We start from the raw sequence: 22255 nt of genomic DNA on the forward strand, positions 1-22255 counted from the left end.
CTACTGCAGTTGTGCTGGCAAAAGCCTACACATCTGCTTCCTCGAAGTTTTGTCCAGCACTCTAAATTCATTTTTGTTAAATCACAACCAGACCTCTCTACAGAGGTTTAAAGTTTCCTCCGTTTATCCTAACAATAGCAGTGGAAGACATGGACAATGGCCATGTTTTCCTTGATGGATTTGTGATATCAGTGTAGCACAGACACCAGCTGAGACTCATGTTGTTCCAGGGGATGTTTTAGATGTACCAGATTCTTTGCCTAGGTTGCATGAGGAGCACAAGGCATAATATTGAATAAGGGAGGCCAGCTCCTCAGAATGAGCTTTCAATTCCAGTCCCTGATGCTCCTGAGACACTTACTGCAACATTTCTGATCTGTGGCCCTGCAAACCACCGCAGCTGTTCAAGGACGGCCTGGAACACCTCTGTTTTGTAAGGAGGAAGCTCTGCCACTGCTTTTCTCAGCACCTCCTCTATTGAACTCAGGGTACAGGCAGCCCCAAAGTTGACCCCTAAAAATGAATAAACAAATGAAAAGACTTGTTTTTCTTCTCCCAAATGTCAAAGTACAGCAGGACATAGCTATAACTGTGTCTACAAACAAAGCCTAGATGCCACTGAGTTTAACTGGACAGCAGGGTTTGGAGAAGACATTCAGTCATACTATTTCATTTTGCAGAAAAAACAGTATGCGCTGCATGCAAACACCACATACCCAGAACAAAATTCACTTTTAAATCACAGCTCATGGTGGTACTGCCTCTCACATGAGAATGATCTGCCCACCCTCCCTTGTGCCGCAGTGTATATAAAGGATATTCTCTTCCTGTAGATGTTAGCTGGTCTTTTGAGAACTGAAATCCAAACCCCACTCCACTTTCCCATCTTAAACACGCCACTAGGCTGCACATGAAGGTGCCAGCCAAGAACTGCATTGTTCCTTTTACTCCTAATTATTTCTACGTTTGACCTACTCCCATCATAAAGATAAATGCAATACTTTACTTGGACTGTTGAATCCAGTGCTTTTTCCTAAATTATACTAATTTTAAAACCTTTCTAAATAAAAAGATTGCCCATTTACACTCATTATTAAATCAGTTACTATACATAAAACACTAAACAACGTGAGGTAAATGTCTAATATATCTTCACTAAAAACCCTCTCTGATTCTCAAGTTATGTGTACATATCACTAGCTTGATTCCCTGCATGGGAGAGGCACTAATGGATATAGAAACTGGTCTATAATCTCAGGCTTTTCCTGTACATTGTCTTTATTATTTTCTTGGAGTCCTCAGTCATTTCACAGGCACTTAGTCTCCTTCTCGCTCACCTGTTTCAGTGTGCTGAACAGCATTCATTTCAGAGATCCATGCTGGTGCTATTATCACTGGATACAACATGTTCTTTAACCTCATCTCAATACCTTAGGAAAAGGTAAGATTCCTTCAGTTACACACAGGTGACCGACAGCCTAAGTTAACTGTTTCTCGATGAAATGGCAGCAGGTCCGTTAAAGAATCAGTTCACCAACTATATGTTACAAAAAATACGTAAGGTCATAGAGACACCAAAATAAAAGCTATTTTCTGCCAGTGCTGGAATTCTCAAAAGGAAGTTTTAGGAACTTCTGTCTACACTTGTGCTCATGTAACATGGCTATAGCTGTACATAATGCTTCAGGAAAGAAGAATGAATACTGTGAACCAAACAAAACTGGGGGGATGTGCCCTGAATTAATTGTTCAGGATAACAGAATTACTACATATATCTTAAATCTCTTTATCACACCTTTTGTTTGCAGAAATATGTATTTTGGAAGAAATTCAGTACGATTTTGAGTCCTGAGAGTGTACTCAACTCCTTGAAAATCTTTCAACATGCAAGTTTCACAGGACATTTTACGGTGTGCCACTCCCCTCCCTGACAAAAGAGTGTTTTTTCTGTCCCTCTTCTCAACAATCCACAAAGCTAGCACACAATCTCAAGAGATCTGGATTAGCATTTTTTTGTTTGACTTAGCAAAGAATCAGGAAAAATATTTGCTGTGAGATCAATCCACCTGAGAAAATGTATCCCTACATATGCCGGGTAGACAGGTGTTTAACACCAATGGCATAGAGGAAGTTTAAACTTGCACGGTTCCCATGAAATACTCCATGAAGTTTCCAACTACCGAAAACGAGCAAGAGCCCTTCCTCTTACCCACTTCTGTGTTCCCTACAACAAGCTTGGCACTGGGGTACTGGGATTTGAGGGCCACCAGTTCCTTGAGAGTTGTAGGCTGGATCCACATCACACGCTCGCCTTTGAAACAAAGCTGCTTCTGCTGTTTGTTACTCTGAGTCTGCAAAAGTGAAATCAGAGTTCAGACCCCACATCAAGCTAAGAATCCCTCTGCATACATGCTGCCCATGTCTGCTCCTGCTCAGCTGGGTTACTAACAGGCACCTGTGTGCAGCCACACTGTTGCTGGCAGTCAGTCATTCTCCACTGTTTATCTGGCACTGATAAGACTCTCATGCTAATAAAAGGCTTTTCCCTCCTGACACTGTCAGCTGCGTTCTGCTGCCACATCTCCTTAGCAAGACCTCCTTTAGCAAGGTCCATCTGCCATGAATTTTGGCAGGTGCTGGTGGCTTCAGAAATACCTCAGAAATAATGGGTTTTCCATTCTCATCTCACTGCAACAGTGTCTTTAGCACTGCTGAATTTGAATTAACAGCTGTAACGCCAGATTCTGGTTCTCTTTCTAATTCCCTTTGCTCAATGACCTAAGACAAAAGACTAACATGGCCGCCTCCCAGCAACAGCAGATCAACCCTTATGCAGGAGAACATAGAAAAGAAGCAGAGGCCCTATACATATCTATTGTGTTACGTTCTGTAAGACCCCAATAGAGCTGTAGCTCGTGACATATTTGTGCTGGGCTGACCTGGGTGCAACAGCAGAACTAACAATTGAATTTTGATTGTTTGTTAAATGTGAAGGAAACTGTAAACTTGCCACGTGCTGGACTAGACTCCTAGCTGGGACACTTCTGTTGCCATGGAGCTCTTCTGCAGAGAGGAAAGGAGGAAAGCTAGCCCCACAAAGACAGGAATGAAACAGGGAGATAAACTAATCTCATATAACTTTTGATGTCAGTGTGAGCTGGATACCTTCTTTTTTACCTTTTATTTTCACACTGAGTGGAGAGAAGCTGGTCCTTCTACAGAGTGATCTATTCCCAACATATTTTCAACTACATCCCAGAGTTTCTACTTTTCTCCCTTGACAGGGTGATTACCTCAGACACAGTTGTGTTTACTGTATAGGTTCACATGTGACCTAGTAAACTGAAATCCAAGTGTGAGCAACTGCTCCACCCCCAGACGGGCAGTGGCCAGAAAAGAAGGCAAACTTAGAGCAGGTGGTGACAAGTTACGTGGTGACAGACAGAGAGGGCCGCCAGCCAGCTGGGAAAGGCACTTGGCCTGCATATCCTCTAAGCCGCCCTAGCTGGCAAAGACCTTTCATAAAACATGGAAGCATTCATGCTCATGTGTCTTGTTTTATCATCATCCATCATCTGCACTGCCGTTTCCTCAGGGCTGAGAAGGTGGGGACTCTCAAATCCTGTGCAGAATGATGAAGCCAATGAATCATATACCATTTCCTTTTAAATGAGCTTACCATTAACTCTGGTGGGAAGATTGGCTCCTGTGTAGGATCCAAGGGCTGGAACTCCGAGGGATTGAACAGGCTGGAGGACATCATTGTCTGTGAAAAAGAAAATGCATGAATTTGGGAGGCAGAGAAGTAAGCTTTCCACGTATACCTCTAACTCTTTCCTCTTTTCCAGTCAAATGCCTCTTACTATCTCACGGAGCACAGAATGGCAAATATAGTGAACAGATGTCACCTGGCCAGCATTTCAAGCTCTCCAGTCAGATTTTTCTGAAAAAAAAATGCAAGTCTCACAGGTGTTTGCCAATCAGAAGTGACATCACTTTCAAACTGGTGTATTAAATGACACCAAAAATACCTTTTCTGAGGTAAGATCATCAAAGCTAGTCCAAACTCCTTTGCATAAATGCAACTAAATTAAGTGCACCAGGCTTTGACACAAAGCAAACGAGACAGATAAGACTCCAAAACAGCTGCAATAAAGAAAAGGCAATAGTTCAGTGGGGCCTTTACCACGTTGTCTTCCTTTTCATTCATGCAGCAGCCTGGACCGTTGGCTTTTCCTTCACAGCAACCCCCAGTCTGAAGAAGAAACAAGCACACTTCAGCTATTCAGCACAAAGTCAGATAATTCCAGCTTCTACAGGATATACTTTAGCAAACTCTGGATCACAGAAACTTTCAGTAACATTAATGAACTAATTAACGAACTATTTTGATGAAAGAACTCCAAGCAACTGTAATTGCTGGAGTATTCCATATAACGCTGGATTTTTCCTAACAAAGAATTCACAACAATTCACTGAAATTTCCTAACAAAAAATTCCTTTATTTTCGCTCTTTCTTAATTTCATTTTACATTCGTACTACCTTATGCCCTAATTCTCTCTCCTCATCTCTGTGTTTTTTGCACGTCAACTGGTACATAAAACGTAATGAACTTTTTTCCTTCAGATTCTCCCAGAGGTTCAGATTGTACAATTTATTGGAATGGTGATTAAATTACTTAATTCATCATTGTACTGCAAAGTTTGGGAAAGAGCATATTGGAGAATAAAATGGCTTAGAGATCTGTTATCTTCATTTCACAGAAGAATGAATAGCTTCAATATCCCAAAAGCTGGTAACACATTGCTTACAGTTTTCCGCCTGCAATTTTACAGAAGTGTTGCACCTTGTAGATGCAGAAGGAACGTATTTAGTTCATTATTCTAAAAGCTGCGTCACAATCACTAGTTATGCTAATCAGGATATATCTAATGGCAGTGTCTTCTAAGACACAGACATTCAAACCAGCGCAGACCTCTCTGAATATCTGCACTACAGCAGAGACAGAGAGATGACTCACATGTCAAAATTACATTAATATTATATTGAAAATTGTGGAGTGTCAATTTTGAAATCAGTCAATTGTGAAATGACTTCTTTATTCAGCTTACCATGCTATTCTCCTCCTCACTACGACAGCATCCAGTGCCATTGGCTACTCTCCCACAGCAACCCCAGTCCTATGGGGAAAAAGACTTTTCTGAGAAAAATGTGCACATTCCAAGAAAATGAAACATATTTGATTCCCCTTGTCAGAGAAATTGATCCCACATTTATTATTTCCAAAATAGAAATGGGAGATGGAAGTAAATAGGTATTTCCCTTTGCCTACGTAAGGCAGTCTCCAGCAGCCTGTTGGATAGGACACGTCCAGTTTACAGATAGACCCTTTGTTTTGGTTTAGAACTGCCCAGACCTTTGAGTCAGTGCTCTGGCCCAGCTGCAGCTCTAAGGAGATACCCTGGGAACAGTAAGAGGGGCAAGCATATGTAATACAATACACAGTACTCTACCAGCTTCCAATTGCATTCAGATCAGGGGAATACCTTAACCAAATGTGGTTTTATGTCTGTTTAATAACCTTCAGTAGCTGTCTTTCCAGATACTTGCACAGTCTCTCCTGGACCCTGTGTAAGCTTTTGGTGCCCAAAGCATCCTTTGGCGAGTTCTGCAGGACAGCTACCTGATGCATGGAAGACCATTTCCCTTTGTTTGTTTTGAACCTAACTAGTTTAATTTCATGACACCTTGTTCTTGCATTGGATGAGGCAGAAAACAGCTGGTATCTGTTCATCTTTCTCCTGCCCATCATAATTTTGTAGGCCTCTATCAGAAGCCTCTGTCAACTACCATATGGGCTATGTAGAACACCTCCCACCTCCCTCATCTCTTTTCCAGGCTGAAGAGTCCCAGCATACTCAGTGTTTCTTGTATGGAAGCCAGTTTTCCATAGCTGTGATCCTTACTGCACTTCTTTGAACCTTTTTCATTTCCATTATACCCTGTTAAGAGATAAGAGGACCAGAACTGCACAGAGTACCCAAGGTATAGCAGAGCCATGATTTAGACAGCAGCATAACAGTGTTTTCTGTTTTGTTCTCTACCCTTTGAAATGTTGTTTTGACCACCAGTGAGAAACTAGTGCTTCCACGGAACCGCGTACCACACCCCCAAGATCCTGTTCCTGCATGCTAATAGTCTGCTCAAGTCCATCATTCTACATGTGAAATGAGGACCACCTTTCCCTCTGGGGATCTTTTTGCACTTATTTTCCCTGAACCTTGTTTTCCGCTCTATTCTCCAGTCTCTCAGGTCTCTCATAAAGTCCTTCTGAAATTCCTCATAATCTGATTGGGTCTTCACTCTTCAGAATAACTTGGTATCATCAGGGAACTTACTTTCCCACCTCACTGCTCACTCTCTTTTCCAACTCATATAGGGATATCTCAGACAGCTCTGCTCCCGCCACAGGTCTCAGCAGAACTCCATCAGTGACCTCCCTCCATTGCAAGAACACACCATTTATTCCTACTTGCCGTTTCCTGCCTTTCAACCAATCTTTCATCCATTCAGAGATCTTCCCTCTTACCCACGGCTGCTTATTTCCTTTAAAAGCCTTTGGGGAGACACTGTGTTGAAAGCCTGCTGGAAATCCAAGTAGACTATATCGACTGGATCTATCAACCAATTGTAATGGATCTCACTCCTGCTTGTATTTTCTTTTTTTGATCATAATTCTGGATAGCGAAATAAAATTAACAGACAGCATTCTAAAATTCTCTCTTTACTTTTGATGCTTAATGCTAATGTAGTCCCATGGGTGGCTAATAATCACTGAAATATCTGGAAATATCTTCTTTCCTTCACAGCCTGCAGCAGTCCTTCAAAAACAAAGGGGCTAGAGAAAACCAAAGCTTCACACTCCACCCAAACCAGTAGCTAAGTGCTGAGCAAGAGCTATGTAGCAGTGACTTCAACTTCATTCCAGTGCTATTTCAGCTCATCTTTCTAGAAAGCAACTGTCTGATCAGATTCCCCACGATATGCTCCTATTCATGCACTGCACCTTTACACTCTTCCCACATCAGAGGTCATCTGCAAGCTGTATCATGCAGAGACGTCGAGTTTTTCAGAGACTTGTCGAAAAGAATTACAAAGAGTCTGGCTACTTGTGATCCAAAAAGGGACTATCAGGTGGATCTCATTAAAGCACTCCACTTCCAGCATCTACAGTGAGTAAATGAGCTGATCTTCTTTCATTATCAATGCATGAAGCACATATGAATGGATCAAGAGTTGGAGCTGGGTTGTAGCATATATATTTTTTTCCTCCTCGCTTCAGTTCGTGGTGTATTTAAGCAACAGAGAGAAAGCCATCCAGCCTTCCAGAGCCTTTAAACATTATCTGAGGCCACTTACTTTGGCAAATGTTCTGTATCCCTCCAGAATGGGTCTGTATCCCGTACAACGACACAAGTTCCCTGCGTTGCCAGAGCAAAAGAATAAATATTTAGTGTCATTTAGCTGAGAATGTGTCCTCTTTTAGAACATTTTATCATTTCTCGCAATAACTCATCAAAACTGGATAAAGCTAACTGAAAAACCGGAAGAAAAATTTCATGAATAATTTTGCAACAATCCCACCATGCCTTTTTGCAATTTCTCTAAGTTGATTTCAATTTAAAATTTCAATAATCTGCCCTATTCATTTACCTCAATCGTGTGAGTCTAATCAGCATACCAATTATGCAGTCTCTTGAATTACAAATAGATTACTTTCTTCCTGCATCTGATTTCCTCTCAGGTCACTGCCAGAAGCCTGGTAACAGCTGTAACCTCAATTGTAACAGCAGCCTCTTAGCTGCTTTACATAGTCAGATTCTGCCCCGCTCCATCATGTACTGCTGTCTCACCCCTCCACCTGAGGTTAGCTGGCCTAGATGTTCCGTCACCTCTGCAAGCTCTTGTACCAGTGGTGAACTGCCCTCCACAAGGAGATGTGGAGTCTATACGCCCTGCAGTGACTGGCTACCATTTTGTTCTGTGCTCAGCCCAGTGGGGTGCTAATCCAAGGCTGAAGTCACTCGCTACTGCTGCAGCGCAAACAATGAGCTTCTGTGGAATTCTCCATGGGCCATTTTTGTTCACTTCATACCAACCGGCCAGTTTCCTAGGGGAAAAACTAGTTCTTAAGCTTCTAACAATCGGCTGTCTTAAATGAAATACATTAAACACAAAGGTGCACCTCCATCCCACTTCTGAAGTAGACGTAATGAAAGCAGCACAGGTTGCATCTCTGCAGGGCTGTGGGCATTACCTTGGAAAGCATCTTCTATCTCCTCCATTTTGGGCTCAGGTTTGTTCCGAAGCAATGTATACATGGACATGACAATACCTGGAGTGCAAAAGCCACATTGGGACCCATGACTTTTTGCTATTCTCTCCTGGGAAGAAAATTAACAACAACCATCAGCTCATAATATCAAGATGAGGTCATGGGTCTACTTGTTTGTGTTTCTGCAGCATCTCTGTTAAAATGACAGGCTCACTGAAGGATGAGATTAGATATTCGCTGATGAGATGGTCACTTAGTCTTTGAAGCATACTTCCAAGAGGAGAACACACTGAGAAATCTACATGAGACGTCAAACTCCCGAAGTAACTGAAGATGCCTAGAAGCCTCCAATGAGACTGGGATTTCTCCAGAGAAGGATTTGCCACACTAGAAGTTTGGAGCTATCTGCATAGACCTGAGTTTCAATTTCAAAGCTTAGCTGTCAAAGTCATCAGAGGAGGTAGGGAAAAGAAGATAAGCAAATAAAGGTCAAACTAGCTGCCATCCATTCATGCATATCTAACTTATCTTTCTCTTTGCTGTTTACTTTCTCAGATAGAAATTGGCAGAAGTCCTACCCACAATACATGCTGAGATGAATCAATTTCCTTTAAAAGAGCAGTGTCTCTGACAACGCTGAAATAACTTGTCTTCCAGAAGAAGTGCAATATAATACCTCGCTGGACGAGCAAGTCTTCATATTCCTGTCACTTCTTCCCATCAAAAACGTTCTGGGTCTCCGGAAACACTGCTGAACAAAATCTTACTTAACCATTCCAGGGAAGGACCCTAACTATGCAGGAGGACAGACCAAGGTCATTCATGGAAGGCCACAGCAGAGTCAAAAACTAACTTGGATTTCCTGGCTTGCAGTCCTCATGTAGGGTTTCACAACAACACTAGTCTTTCTAGTTCCTGATACAGGTCCTGGGTCAAACATAGCCGTGCTGCCTGAGAACGCAAGCATTAGCAATACAGCTGGGATAGCGTCCATTAACTAGCTGGGTCATAACAGAGTTGCTGTACTGAAGTGGGAGTTTGATTCCATTGCTGACCCATTCCTACAAGTACAGTCTGCTCATGTGGAAAGTCAAATTCTCAGCTTTAACATTATGATGGATCTCTCAGAGATCCCCAGAGCAGGAATAATTAACATAAAAAGATAGAGTGGATTTTAAGAATATTTTTTAAATTACCATTATTAATAGCTTACCTGGGCTGGGTGCAACCTGGATTTTGTGTTTCCTATGCCTTCAACAGTAGTTACAGCTACATGATGCAGGGCACAGATGGGGAAGAGGCAAGCATTGGCAGTATAGTGGCTAGAATAATCAATTAAGGTCATTCCAGTTGACAGTGCTGCTCAGCAAAGGAAAGAGGTATCCAGGAGAGCAGGAGGGTACTCAGAGACTCTAGCAGTGGCTACAAAAACACTTAAATAGATGTGATGCACACATTGCTCACCAGTCAAATCCTACAGCATCTACCCAGCCAAAGCTCCCATTGACTTCACTTGAAGTTTAAATTGAGTATGCACCACAAGATCTGACCTAGAAATAATAGCTTTAAACATCTTCATTGCATGTTAAGCTACAGATCCCATGTAAGCAGTTTAAAGGGGCAGACAACAAATACCAAGATGTTAGAGAACTAGCTTGACCCACTCACAAAGAACGCTTATGTAAGAGTAAGAAGCTCTTGCTCATTTCTGCATGGTATACATGGTGAAATAGAATAATGCTGCCAATATTTTCATACGAACCAGCTATTTTATTTCTTTTCTATCCAGACAGAAAGAATGACCCTAAAGATATCCTATTCAAGGCCATGTTGCTAAACAGAATCAAGAAGTCAGATGATCCCAAATTAAAGTATCTCCAAGTGTTATTCCAAACATATCACACTCAAGAGTGTTTTTCTGTTCCCCCAGAAAAAATAACCTCAGTCCTATCCTTCTGTCCCATCTTCCCTCTCCATTCCCCTCTTTGATTCCATTCCTTCACTCCTCAATTAATTAAACAGAGAATAGAAAAAATCTTACATCTCAGGAAAAAAAAAAAAAAGAGTCATTTTGAAGGTAACAATGGAAGTAGACAAATAGCAAATATCTGCTGACTTGCAGAAGTCAGATTATTCTAGGGATGCAACACCAATAAAGATATTATCACACTAATCATTATTTGGGTCATCACAGCAGAAAGTTATACTACATTGAAAAAAAGGAACATAAAGGTTTTCTGGACTTGGAAAATGCAGACAGACTATGTGCTGGGGTCAGTGCAGATATTTCAGGGCAAGATGAAATAGTCCCTATCAACATTGTGCAACGCTGTTGGAAAAAATACTTTCTTGTTTCAGCCTTGTGACGTTAGGTTCTGAAAATGATAAATGATGTTTTGGCAGAAACATATATTATACAACATTTTTTAAACAGCACTGTGTCTGGAATGTCAAGAACCTGGATATGTCCCCATTTCATTTCACTCTCTGTAGAAGAGTTTGAATTGCAAAGGATACAGGATTTTCTTTCGAAAGGGATTGTACTTGGATATCATAACAGTGCAAGCACCACATCCACCTTCTCCACAGCCTAGTTTGGTTCCACATAGGCCCACTGAGTGAACAGGAGTTAAGGAAAACATGAGGCGCGTTGGCAGAAGCCTGCTTAGTAAATAGTTGTCAGAGTTTAGCAACCAGTCTGGAAAGCTGAGCAATCTGTTCCCTAAATGTTCTCAATGGAAACCAAGGACTTTTATTTTTCTTGTTTAACAACTTAATTTGACATCAGCAAAGTCTCAAATGGTGGAACGTGAGCTATAAGATCAACACCTCAAAGTCTAATAATGAGGAAGCCCATATTCCAATAGACTCTTCAGAATAAGCTAAAATTTTCTGAGCTTCAACACTTCTCATTTTCCTGAGAAAAAGAAACGCGGTAAGGGAGTCAAAGCCCTCAGTAACTGCTGACCAGAGCTTGCTCGGCCATGCAGCCACATCCCTGAGACACAAGGTGACATCTACTTCAGCTTCCCTCAACAGGTGGTTGATTTCTTCCTGTACCTGGTGATTCCTACCACCTGGAAGGCACCCAGGCAGGGCAGTCACACCATGCTGCAGGTCACACTGACCAGCACTGACATGGGAGCTGCACTTGAACTGCTCACAAACTACCTGCAATCTCAGTAGTCACGGTCTGGCCACTTCAGCTTATCTCTTGGCCCCGTTTATGGTGACTTCCCGAGCAATGGCTCCTAGGGACAAAAACAGCCAGGTGGACTCCACAGTAGCTTGGGTCCCATAAAACCACAGGAGGGAGACACTGAGACCCAGAAGTAGTGAACAGGCACAGAACCACTGCACAGATCTCTGGGAATCCACAAAGTGTACAGGCTGGCCTAAGCAGATTCCTCCACAGGTTACTGAGCACTTGTCTCTATTTCCCAATCAGATAATACATGAAATGTTCTGCAAAGGGATTTCAGAAGACAATTCCTCAGGTCACTTCTGCTTTATGTTCCTTCTCTCATTAGAGAGTAACTAGACCACTGTTATTTATCGTGAAGTGGGTTGGCCAATGCAGTGAGATTTTTTGCAGGGAAAGAAAAGCTGCTTTCAGCGGCAGTGGACACAAACCTGTGCTGAGATTATCAATTCAGGCCTGTGGAGAAGCAACAGGACTCATGATACAGACGACTCAAATAATCTTTACCTCCACTGCAATCATTCTGAAACTGAGTGTTTCCATATGGGCCTGTATCTACTACAGCTTGCTTGTGCCATCCAAGGTTTCTCTTGACAATAGTGCTAATTTGTCTCAATAAAACATGTTTCTCAAAGTATTTGTCTGACCCTAGCCATCTACAAAATACATTCATCAGAAAATTCATGCAGAAGGCTTTAAAGAGCTCTGGTTGTCTTCTTATGAAACATTTGCACTCAACATTAACAAGCTTAGACATATAAGGCCAACTGGTGAGAAGTGCATAAAAAGGCAGAAGAGACATATCACTTATTTTCCCTCTTGAACCTTGTCCACTCAAGGTACAGTTAGATAACATATGGCTGCCGATAGTTCTCAGAAACTCCAAAGAAGAGCATGATTTATATCCTACTTCTTTCAGATCCCAGACAATAGCTGGAACACAGCAGAGGAGGTGAAATAAGTAGGCATGACTCTTTTTAAAGGATACACTAACACAGATGTGAACAGTCTGGTGGGTGTCTGTTCACAGCTGGTCAGACAAAAACTTGGAAAACATGGAACACTACCTACTGAACCAGATCTAGAACAGGCAGCATGGTCATATCAGGGTAATAATTACCCAGTCTCTGGAGCAAAGCTGGATTATGTGTGACGACCTTCAAACAGCAGTGAAATGAACATACAACTTCTTGGACCCATTCATGTACACATGCCCGTAGTACATGGTGGGAACCTCTGCCTCAGATTTTGCACCCCTGGATCACCCAACCTTGCCTGTGATAATTAGGGCATTAGATAATCAAATTATTGGATATTATTCAGTAATAGCCAAATTACTGGATGGCACAAGAAGCTGCTCAAGTGGCTGTAATATTTTGGTCAGAAAATCCTTTGCAATCTGTGTGGAACAAACCTAAACTTCCTTCGATTTTATGGTTCAATCTATATTGGTTTCTATTCATCTTATGCTAACTTCTAGCAACTCTGAGAGATCTCTCTCTAAAGTAGAAGTAAATTATTTGAAGTTTTTTTAAAGCAAATTACTTAAAATTTACTAATGTTTTAGTCTGGAATACCTCCTGTAATTTTTGCCAGCCAAAAATAGTACCAGCCCATGTAGAGCACTCCCTCTTATGCTCTGTGTTTAAGTTCTGCCTAGCACTCAAGCGACAGGCAGAACAGTAAACAATTATGAAACGCTGCAGGCATTTAAAACCTTCTGCAGTTTCTTCTAACATCGGATACACTTTCTTCGTAGATAGGTCAGTAGAGTCGTTTCTGGGTCCGCATTTTTTTCCACCACCTGCAAGAAGGTAAAGGAACTGTTACACACAGAAAGCTTTACAACACTCGCGTCAGCTTGGAAGAGGAAGTTCAGTCCTTCTACAACTTCTTTTACAAAGCAGGGAGCAGAACCACTGATTATGTCTCCTTACTACATTCAGCAATATTGGTCATATGCATCCAGAAACAACTTTGCCTTGAATTTATTGTGACAGGGAAAAGGACGTGCAGCATGTTTTCAGCCACTGCAAACTGAGGCAAACCCTTAAAAGACACTTCACAACAGAAAGGAAACAGAATTAGGAGTGACTAGAGACAGAAGGAATCACGTTTTGGACTTGAGTTTTGAATTCTTGACATCTCCACAACTTGCATCTCACCTTTACTGATTAGACATACCTGACCTCTGTCCCTTCTCCTTCTTACTACTATAAGAGACAGAGAAGGTAAAAGAAGATAAGATGAACAGAATGACAGAAACAGCATCAATTACAGACTTTGACGAATAAATAGTGGAAACCCTCACATGACCAATATCGGTGCTGCAGGACAGAGAACAAGTACCAGCCTGACTTAAATTTCTCTTTCTTCCCTGGTAATGTTATATTGATCAATGTTACATTAGTAACTATTCTAAACCTGGGAATGTGAAATTCTGGCCAAGGATAAATTTCCTCTGCATGTTTTGAGTCAAACCCATCCCATTAATGAACAACATTATCAACAATTATCTATTACATATACAATTAGATTTTACTTCAACCTCTGCCCTATGGTCAGAAATCGAAGTTCCATCTTGTACCTCTAAGTGGCTGCAGAGTTTCTTTTCCTCTTTTGCTGTTATTAATAGAGTGTCAAGAAACATTTCCAAATTTAGTGTGTGCAGGAATGCAATCACGTGTTCTTGGCTTCTACCATATGCGAGTCCTAAGTACAGTAGTTACAGTTTAATTTAATCTCTTCCAGTTTTGAAGGGCAAATTGAAACAGAAGTCATTTGGGTAAGCCTTTTTTCTTATTGATAAGACACCTTCACACCCTCTGTGCTTTCTGCTTCAGCTTTACGCCTTTGACATGTGACAGGGCTATTCTAAAGAGACAAAGTTCATACTTCCTATTTGAGTCCACATTTCTAAAGCCATCTGATAAAGCTGCTGCTACAAAACACAACTGACTGGTTTTTGGACATTTCATTCCTGCACTGGGAGCAATCTACAAGGCAACCGAATCCCTCCTAGCTTTGGGATGTCTTCCTGTAAGCCATGCAGCTTTCACATTGCTGCTGTTCAGAGCAGGAGTGCTCCCCATTCTCCTGCCTCCTGCATGCACACAAATTAGTAAGAGTCCTCTCCCGGCCAGACAGTTCTAAATAAGCACATAGATCCCTCTGCAGTAGTTTGGTAAATAAACACACTTAAACAGACAACTCCAAAAAATGCCTGTGACTACTAGTCTCCCATGGACAAAGGGAGGCATTTTCCTTTCACAGGTATTTCTCAGGCAAAGAGCCTTCCCCAGCAACTCATACCCTCTCTGTCAAGCTGAGTTTCTTCCTCAGGTCTGTGCCAATGGCCAGTGCAGACCCTTTCAAAGCAGTTTCCAAAATAGCCAGGCACAGAAAAATAGTTTTCTGGATGGTTAAAGAATACTGAGATTATTCTATGCTTAAATCAATGAAAATGTCTAAGAAGTTTTCTTGAAAGTATCCAAGAGGCACTCCGTTATGTACTCAAACGGAGCAATGAGAAGTTTAATCACTGAACGGGTCTTTTTCAGGAAGTGATAAGTACGCAAGAAAACACAGGCCTAAGTCTTCATTCAGTAAAGCATTTAGACACTCAGCTCCACATGCTTTTAGTGAAGTACTTAAGCATGTGCGAAGTCCCATCAAAGTCAAGCGTTTGCTTAACTTTATTGAGAAAGCGGCTTCCGCTAGGTAGCAAAAACGTGTCATGAACGACGCACGCTCCTGTCCCATGCAAACCAAAGGCCTGGATTCCTACTTCAGCCACTGAAATTACTCCATTGTAGCTGAAGATGTGTAACGCTGGCAGACACTTGGGATCAGAGAGAGATAAGGGTTGAGAGTTTGGAGGACATTCTGGATTGAACCAAATCTCACACAGGAGAGAGCAAGGAGTCATTTCTTTGCAGTCCGACTCCCAGTGGGGCAATGCTTGTTTATAAGTCTCTTTTGTTGACACCAGACTAAGAGCTTTTTACTGCTCCTGCCTCTTGTCCCTTGTTGTTGATGCTGGTTTTGTCTTCCAACATATCATTCCCCGCAGAGTTTGTTACACTCACCTACTGTGACTTGTTCTTAAAAAATTGTTAAACCCTGCGGGCGGGGACAACATCTCCCCTTGTCTGACGCCCAGCACAATATGATTCACAGAACAGTATCTAACCCATCAAAACAATTCTTGCACACCTCCCCCAGTCTCCCTGTACAGACGGAAACTGAACTATACCCATTGGCTTCAGTGGGAGTAGGCTCAGTGTACTTTGATATCACAATTAAAGAAACATTTCCTTTTTGCAAAATTACTTTTTTTTTTTTTTTAACCAAAAATCATACTGGTAAGTATCTCTTATTGACAGCTACTTTTCTTCAGCTTCAGAACTGTGAATTTAACTGTACGTGGTAGCTTAAAAATTAATCAAATGCATAAAGAAACTTTATTTGAAATGTTAAGAGGGCACTGAGAGTCAGATGACTCCTAAAAAATTTGCTCTGCACTGCTGTGTTTGTACCATACATGTATTTGTCTCCTGATTCTAAGACTCTTAAATACTCAGCTCATGTCCGCAGGGAGTCCGGCGTAATCATACAGTTCTTCAAGCACTAAGCACTACATGGAACAAGTTCCTAACTAGCCCTCTATACTTACAGCCTGTGGATTGATCCAGAAAGGTGTTGAGCTCACTTCCCCCTGATTTCAGAATCAGATTTTATCGGTTTGACTTCGGCTGACCACCTAAAGCACCACCACGTAGGAAACTTGGATCTCTGAAAATATTTTTAGTTTACTATCTTTTCTGCCTGCCTTTCATTAATTCAAATTACTCTCATTTGCAATATAAAGCATCATATGTAAATTAGTAATCTCAGAAAGTTAAATAAAGTATTTTCCAATAAACGTAGTTGAGCAAGGTCTGTAAAGGAAAAAACAAGAAAAAAGAAAAAACTCAGAAACTAGTTTATTATTATTAATTCCTCGTTTACTGAACAATTTGCTAAGCTTTCCATCAGCAGGGTCTTGAAATGAGAATCAGATGCCTTTCTGAATGACAAGCTCCCATTCAGTCACAAGTCACTAGTCACTGAATTGGATGCAAGAACAGAAGGTGGAAGGTTTTCACTGGATTGTTGTGCAGCAAGTTGGACTAGACAACTGTAAAGGCCCCCTAGGATCTTAAAATCTGTGACCATGTATTCCTGAAGTCAATGGCAGATTTAAAATTCATTTAAGAGGGAAAAAGATTAGAATAAACTAAATATAGCCACACAATGTAAAATTACTATGAGTAATGAGAAGGTTTTGTTCTGCTATAAACCAGCACACCGAAAAGTTATAATTCATTGTCTATGGTAGGGACCCAGAGGGTCCCAAAGCTCAAAAAAAATCCTATTATTTTGGCTGAGCCCATCTGCAATCAAACATCCACAGGCTTTGGAAGAGGTCTAACACGGCTTCCAGCAGAGATCCCCTCTTAATATTCAGGATAGATATGGAAATAACGACTCTAGATGTTTGAATTAAAATTATATGCTACATATGAATGAGACAGACTTGCCAGCTGAGGAAAACAAAAATTGCCACTGTTAGCTGTAAGCTTCGTGTGTTGCTTTCCATTATAGCCTAGGCAGGGCTACCAAGATAACTGTGCTACTTGTATGCCAAGCTTCATGTCCAGTGAGGTAAATAGGTGCTTAAAATAAACAATTCTGAATGTTAAGTATGCTCAGCTGTTCTGAAGAGACTTTTTCTTGACAACATTACAGACTGGGCTAATGCAAGGGAGTAGGATTTGTTGCCATGAAAGCTCCTATCTTATCAGCCACCTCTTATCACGCAGTTTTGTACCACACAAGAGTGTCAGCAGACCATTGGCAATGTCAAGCTGTCACAGATTCAAAAAGCAGTCACCTTTCCCACTGACTATGGTATCACAGTCCTTCCAGTACATTTACTTGAATTCTAAGTTGGGACTCCAGATGGATGAAGCCATAGCCTAACTCTCTACCTGCTGTTTCAACAGCATTACCCAGCCACTTCCCACCACTCCTTCCACCACAGAATCTCTCCTGTGCAAAAATGTCCCAACAAATGACAAATGCCATATTTGTTGCCACAGACTGGATTGTCCCATGAGTCCAACCCTCTCTCCTGAACCTGCATTTGGTGGGGGTATAACACTTTAGCAACACACCCCAAAAGGGAGTAAGAAAAATGCCAAGGAGGCTCTAGACAGAGCACAATCCAGGAAGCCCTTTCCTGTCTGGTCAGGTGGAGCCTGCTTCTTTGCTAGCACTTCTGGTTCCACAAACCAGCAGGGAAAGATGCTGACACAGCCGTGACACATGGAATTGGCTGGTACTGCTGGTAGCATTAACAGTTCCCTGGTGGTTTTTTAACAAAGGACTGCCAAGAGCATATTGTGATAATGCTTCTATGCAGGCCCAAGGTCAGCTCTAGGGAGGGTCTGTTGTAAACAAGGAACTGTAGTTCCATAAAAAGTGCTGAAATGCAACGAGATGCCATTCCCAGCATGTGCTTTAACTCCAAGACACAGCAAGAACAGACAGCAGATGCTACTGCTGAGTGTGGTATGACAAAAGGAAGTAGCCACCTTCCGCTCCTAGCCTTCGTGGGTCTACATTGTGCTTTCTCCCCTTCACTGCCTCACCCCACACCCCTAAGAAAAAAGAACAGCCCCACAAAACAAGTTCTGTGCAACTCAGTCCCTTTTCTTCTGCTGCACTGACTAATATACATATTCATATATTAGGCCAAAATTCTCCTCCAGGAATAAGGGTTTTTCTGCTGATTTACCCAGAGCAACACTCCTGTAATACTTGACCACTAAGGGATGTCAAAGCATCAGCTGTACATACATTTAGGAATTTTTTTTTATAAACTCTTCACACCTGTCACGAGCAGTATACTGGTTCTGAACATAAGCTAGTCTAGCACCAGAAGTACAACTCTCTTGCTTTAGAGTATACCACAAAGACAGAAGACTTGGACTGTATTGGGACCTGGACCGCTCAACATCTTTGCGGCACCCCCCCACTGCAAGCCTCAAAAAGCTCCCAATTTACCGTCTAAAAATTTTGGTACACAGGGAGGGACCTAAAGTCACTAAAAATCCCACAGAGAGCAAGACAGATTAAAGATATCACCTGTGTCCTTGCCATAGTAAGAAATTCATTAGATGAAATTCACAGATCACCCTGTGCCACTGCTTCATGATCTCAGCGATCGAACTTGATTAGCTAGCCATGATTAACTTGGACCTTCAGGTTTTCACCTCTCTTTAGAAACAATGAACAGCTGACATGTCAGTTAATGTTGACATGTGAACCATTAATCATATATGTAAGCAAAGATTCAAGAGTTGTCCTTTATGAAACCTCAGAACCAGGGCTAGCTTCTACATGAGCATTACACTTGAGAGCCCTTTGGATAACTTATAACCCATTCTAGGTAAACTGCATTCCCCAGCTAACTATCGATACTCAGATAAAACAAAGCTCTGCCATCAAATGCCCTAGTACCTTGGAAAGCTCAGATTCCAACCCAATTTGAGATCCAAATTCGGAACTGAAACACCTTATCTATTTAATGTAGAAACAATCTTATCCACTTTTACACATGATTAAATTTATCGCCAAAGGGCCCAAAAGCAAAAATGATAAGAATCCTGTACCAGGCTGCAGGGCGGTATACAGAGCTTTTGAGCCAAATAAGAATATTTTGTGATCCCTCGAGGGACTGAAGTACTCATTCTCTAGCCCAGACTTAATTCTGCACATGATTTGCCCCTGAGCAGTGTATAGGGAAAGTTCACAAACTCTTGGCTCCACAGTACACAGTGAATATGCAACCCTCCCCCTCCCAAGTTTCCCAACCAGCAGCTGCTATGGCACAAATTTCCCTGCCCTGGTATCTCGAGAAGGGGAGAGAGGCAGGGCAAGATTTACATTGAGCTGAGCTCAGAAACAGAACTGGCTTGTAGTCATAGTTCAGAAAAGAAGCAACCTTGACTTATTCCCAGTGATTGCAGACCCCAGGCTGAAAGGCTGTTCAGTTCAAAAAAGAGGCGACCTTGACTTACTCCAAGTTGTTGCAGAACAGAGGCTGACCAGCTAGTCAGGGAAAATCGTAACTGAGAAAGAGAATTCTGGGAGAAACTGTGCAAAGATGCCTAGCATATGCAAGAATCACCACCTTCTCCCCTCTGACATGAAGTCGCTTCTTCACAGAAGTGACTTCTTGTACACAGACTTGTGACTTCTTAGTCACAACCGTCAGCAGTTGATCTACATGACACTTTCATTTTCAATGTATGCAAAACTATCAGTTAACAGATTTTTGATTTCATAGAGTCTTCTAGTTTCTTAACTGGAAACAGAATGAATGTTTTACTTAAATCTCTATTAAAAATCAAAAGTCAGAATTACTTACCGAATTTATGGGTTGTATATATGGATGCTTATATTTGAGTTATATTTTTCAGATCTGCTCTAATTATTTAAATTATCTCTAGTAGAAATGTCTGCATTAAGTCAGTGCACCTTTACTTAAAATAAGTTACCCCAGAATTGCAGCAAATTATTATAAACAGATCCTAAAAAGTAAAAGTAAAGTTACATAGTTATGTTACTCTTTGAATATTTCACAAATAGTCAAAGAAAGAAAAAAATCACTTAGCAAAGTAATAAATAGTTCTCATAATCTAATATGCAAAAGCGGTCATGGCAATTGTGCTGATATTAGAGAACTTCAGAGGAAGAAAAGATGACTAGGCAAATAAATAATCAACCCACAGTCCAGGAGCAAACAGAACAGAAAACTGGAATCTTCCTTACCTTTTTACCATTCACAAAGAAGACAAGTTCGTCCCCTGTCCTCTCTGGAGCCATCCTGTACACCTTCCAAAATTCACTCAAACAGGGTCACAGATTACCCCTCTGAGAGCAGCACTACACCCCACAGAAAGGCGAGCACCGGCAATGCAACGACAAGTACTATGAGCCTGTCTTAATGTTTGACTTTATTTCTACATCAGTACCCTGTGAAACCCGACATTATATAAGAGCCAACACAGAGGCGTGCCAGCTGCCTTTGGTTGGTGCTTCTGCAGCAGTAATGACAGAAAAGGAGTTGGACTGAACAAACTGACCCGCCCCCTTTTATATAGCAATAGATCAACTTGAATCACAATTCAGTCACGTTCCCTTTAGATTATGCTGCCAAGCTCAGGGCACTCAGAATGTGCCACCGCCACAGCTGCCAGGAATTCACGATATTTTGCAGCACAATGCAAATGCCAGGGGAGGGGGAGCAATTCTCCCAGCTACCCATCCCTGAGTATTAACAAGAAGAAGTTCTCTTTCCCTCTTCTATGTATACAGCCACTCACCTGGCCATTCGCTGCATAGAGGTCTTTCTCATGGGAACACCTCCTTATTTAAAAACTCTTTTATCTATGCAGATTAGCTACTAGAGTGCCTGCAAATCTGTTTCACCATTTTTCCTTAGAATTTTAAACCTACAGTGCTTTCCACCTGCGAGGAAATAATTTAAACATATATGTATTTTTCCAGATACAAGCAATTCCGGAGAACTGACACTCTGATCCAGCACCTCAGAAGAGGTGCTGGGCTTAGACCATAATGGTTTTTTGGGGCTCTTAAAGCCTTTGGGGTTACCTTTTTTGGCTGAAACCTCACATCCTGGATCTTAGGTGCATGTTGCCAGTGAAACACAGAGGAAAAGCTACTTCTTTCAAGAATTTTTGTCTTCTCTTTCCTTGTTGGTGATTTCTTCTGGCTTCTCCATTATGCAACCATTGTTTACATCTTCCTGTTTTTTTGTCCAAAACTCCTGCAGAATCATCCACAGACGTCTAGCCCTGGCTTGCATTATATTCATGATTGAGACATCTGAGCTCCTAGTTCCAGGTTAAAATTCCTCCACAAAATTCCACGATTCCAAAATGTCATGGAAGTTTCCTAGGGCTGTAGTTAATCCTCTCAGCGCCATTCTGATTTCTGCGACTTTGCCTTCTTTCTTCAGCATACCAGACTTAATAGTTTTAATTAGTCTTACGGTTTCCTTAAAATGCCTGGAAAAGCACTACATCGAAGTCTTTCTCCTACTAACATCTATGACCATTTCACGAAGCAACAAAACCTAATTAAATTACCATTTCCAGGAACAGTCTTTCCTTCAGTAGTTCGGCAATCTGTCAGAGTGAATACAATAAATAAATTATTTTTACCAGCTTTTATCTTCCGTCTCTCTGTACTCTACTACCTGATCTATAGCTGGATAAACTGTTTTATAAGAAACTGTCAGTCATTGTCTCAGCACTGATTTATGGGCACTCAGTTTGCTGGAAGTATAGCCCAAAGCAAACTTGTGCTTAACACCATTTCCAAGAACTGTAGCTAAAATCTGCTCCAGCAGGTTTTCCAAAATAACAATGAGCACAGACTATCTTGTTCTACATCTGCAGTCAAGCCGTGCATAGCTGGACCAGTGCTGACACCTATTGTCTGCCACCTCCCACTTCGTAGCTTAAGAGCATTAGAAAAATGATCTTTTTCTCCAAGAAACATTCAATTTAGTTGCTTCATATCTGTGTGCAAGTTTACATGCCCACTACCCTCACGTACCAAGCATCAATGTCAGAATCCGTGT

General features: G+C 41.5%; 1 protein-coding gene across 4 annotated transcripts in view; it reads right to left on the reverse strand.

Moving 5' to 3' along the window:
- Positions 1-21272, reverse strand: part of XDH (xanthine dehydrogenase) — a 54556-nt gene extending 33284 nt beyond the window's left edge. For 2 of the 4 annotated variants that reach the window (XR_011140483.1, XM_009686254.2), the window contains exons 1-12: positions 20419-20925; positions 13285-13342; positions 10854-10950; positions 9550-9658; positions 8319-8445; positions 7421-7482; positions 5113-5181; positions 4187-4255; positions 3680-3766; positions 2210-2351; positions 1338-1430; positions 362-513 (exon numbers count right to left, since the gene is read on the reverse strand). Coding sequence is in view for 3 of the 4 variants with exons in the window: in XM_009686254.2 (XP_009684549.2) it covers positions 362-513; positions 1338-1430; positions 2210-2351; positions 3680-3766; positions 4187-4255; positions 5113-5181; positions 7421-7482; positions 8319-8445; positions 9550-9658; positions 10854-10950; positions 13285-13342; positions 20419-20472 (1119 nt within the window). In the remaining variant the exon portion in view is untranslated. Of the gene's footprint in view, positions 1-361; positions 514-1337; positions 1431-2209; positions 2352-3679; positions 3767-4186; positions 4256-5112; positions 5182-7420; positions 7483-8318; positions 8446-9549; positions 9659-10853; positions 10951-13284; positions 13343-20418; positions 20926-20972; positions 21017-21261 lie in introns of those variants that run through there. The other 2 variants (XM_009686267.2, XM_068940117.1) reach the window with 2 other exon arrangements.
- Between the last annotated feature and the right edge of the window lie 983 nt (positions 21273-22255).

Source organism: Struthio camelus, chromosome 3 (assembly GCF_040807025.1).
Source record: "Struthio camelus isolate bStrCam1 chromosome 3, bStrCam1.hap1, whole genome shotgun sequence".
Lineage (NCBI taxonomy): Eukaryota > Metazoa > Chordata > Aves > Struthioniformes > Struthionidae > Struthio > Struthio camelus.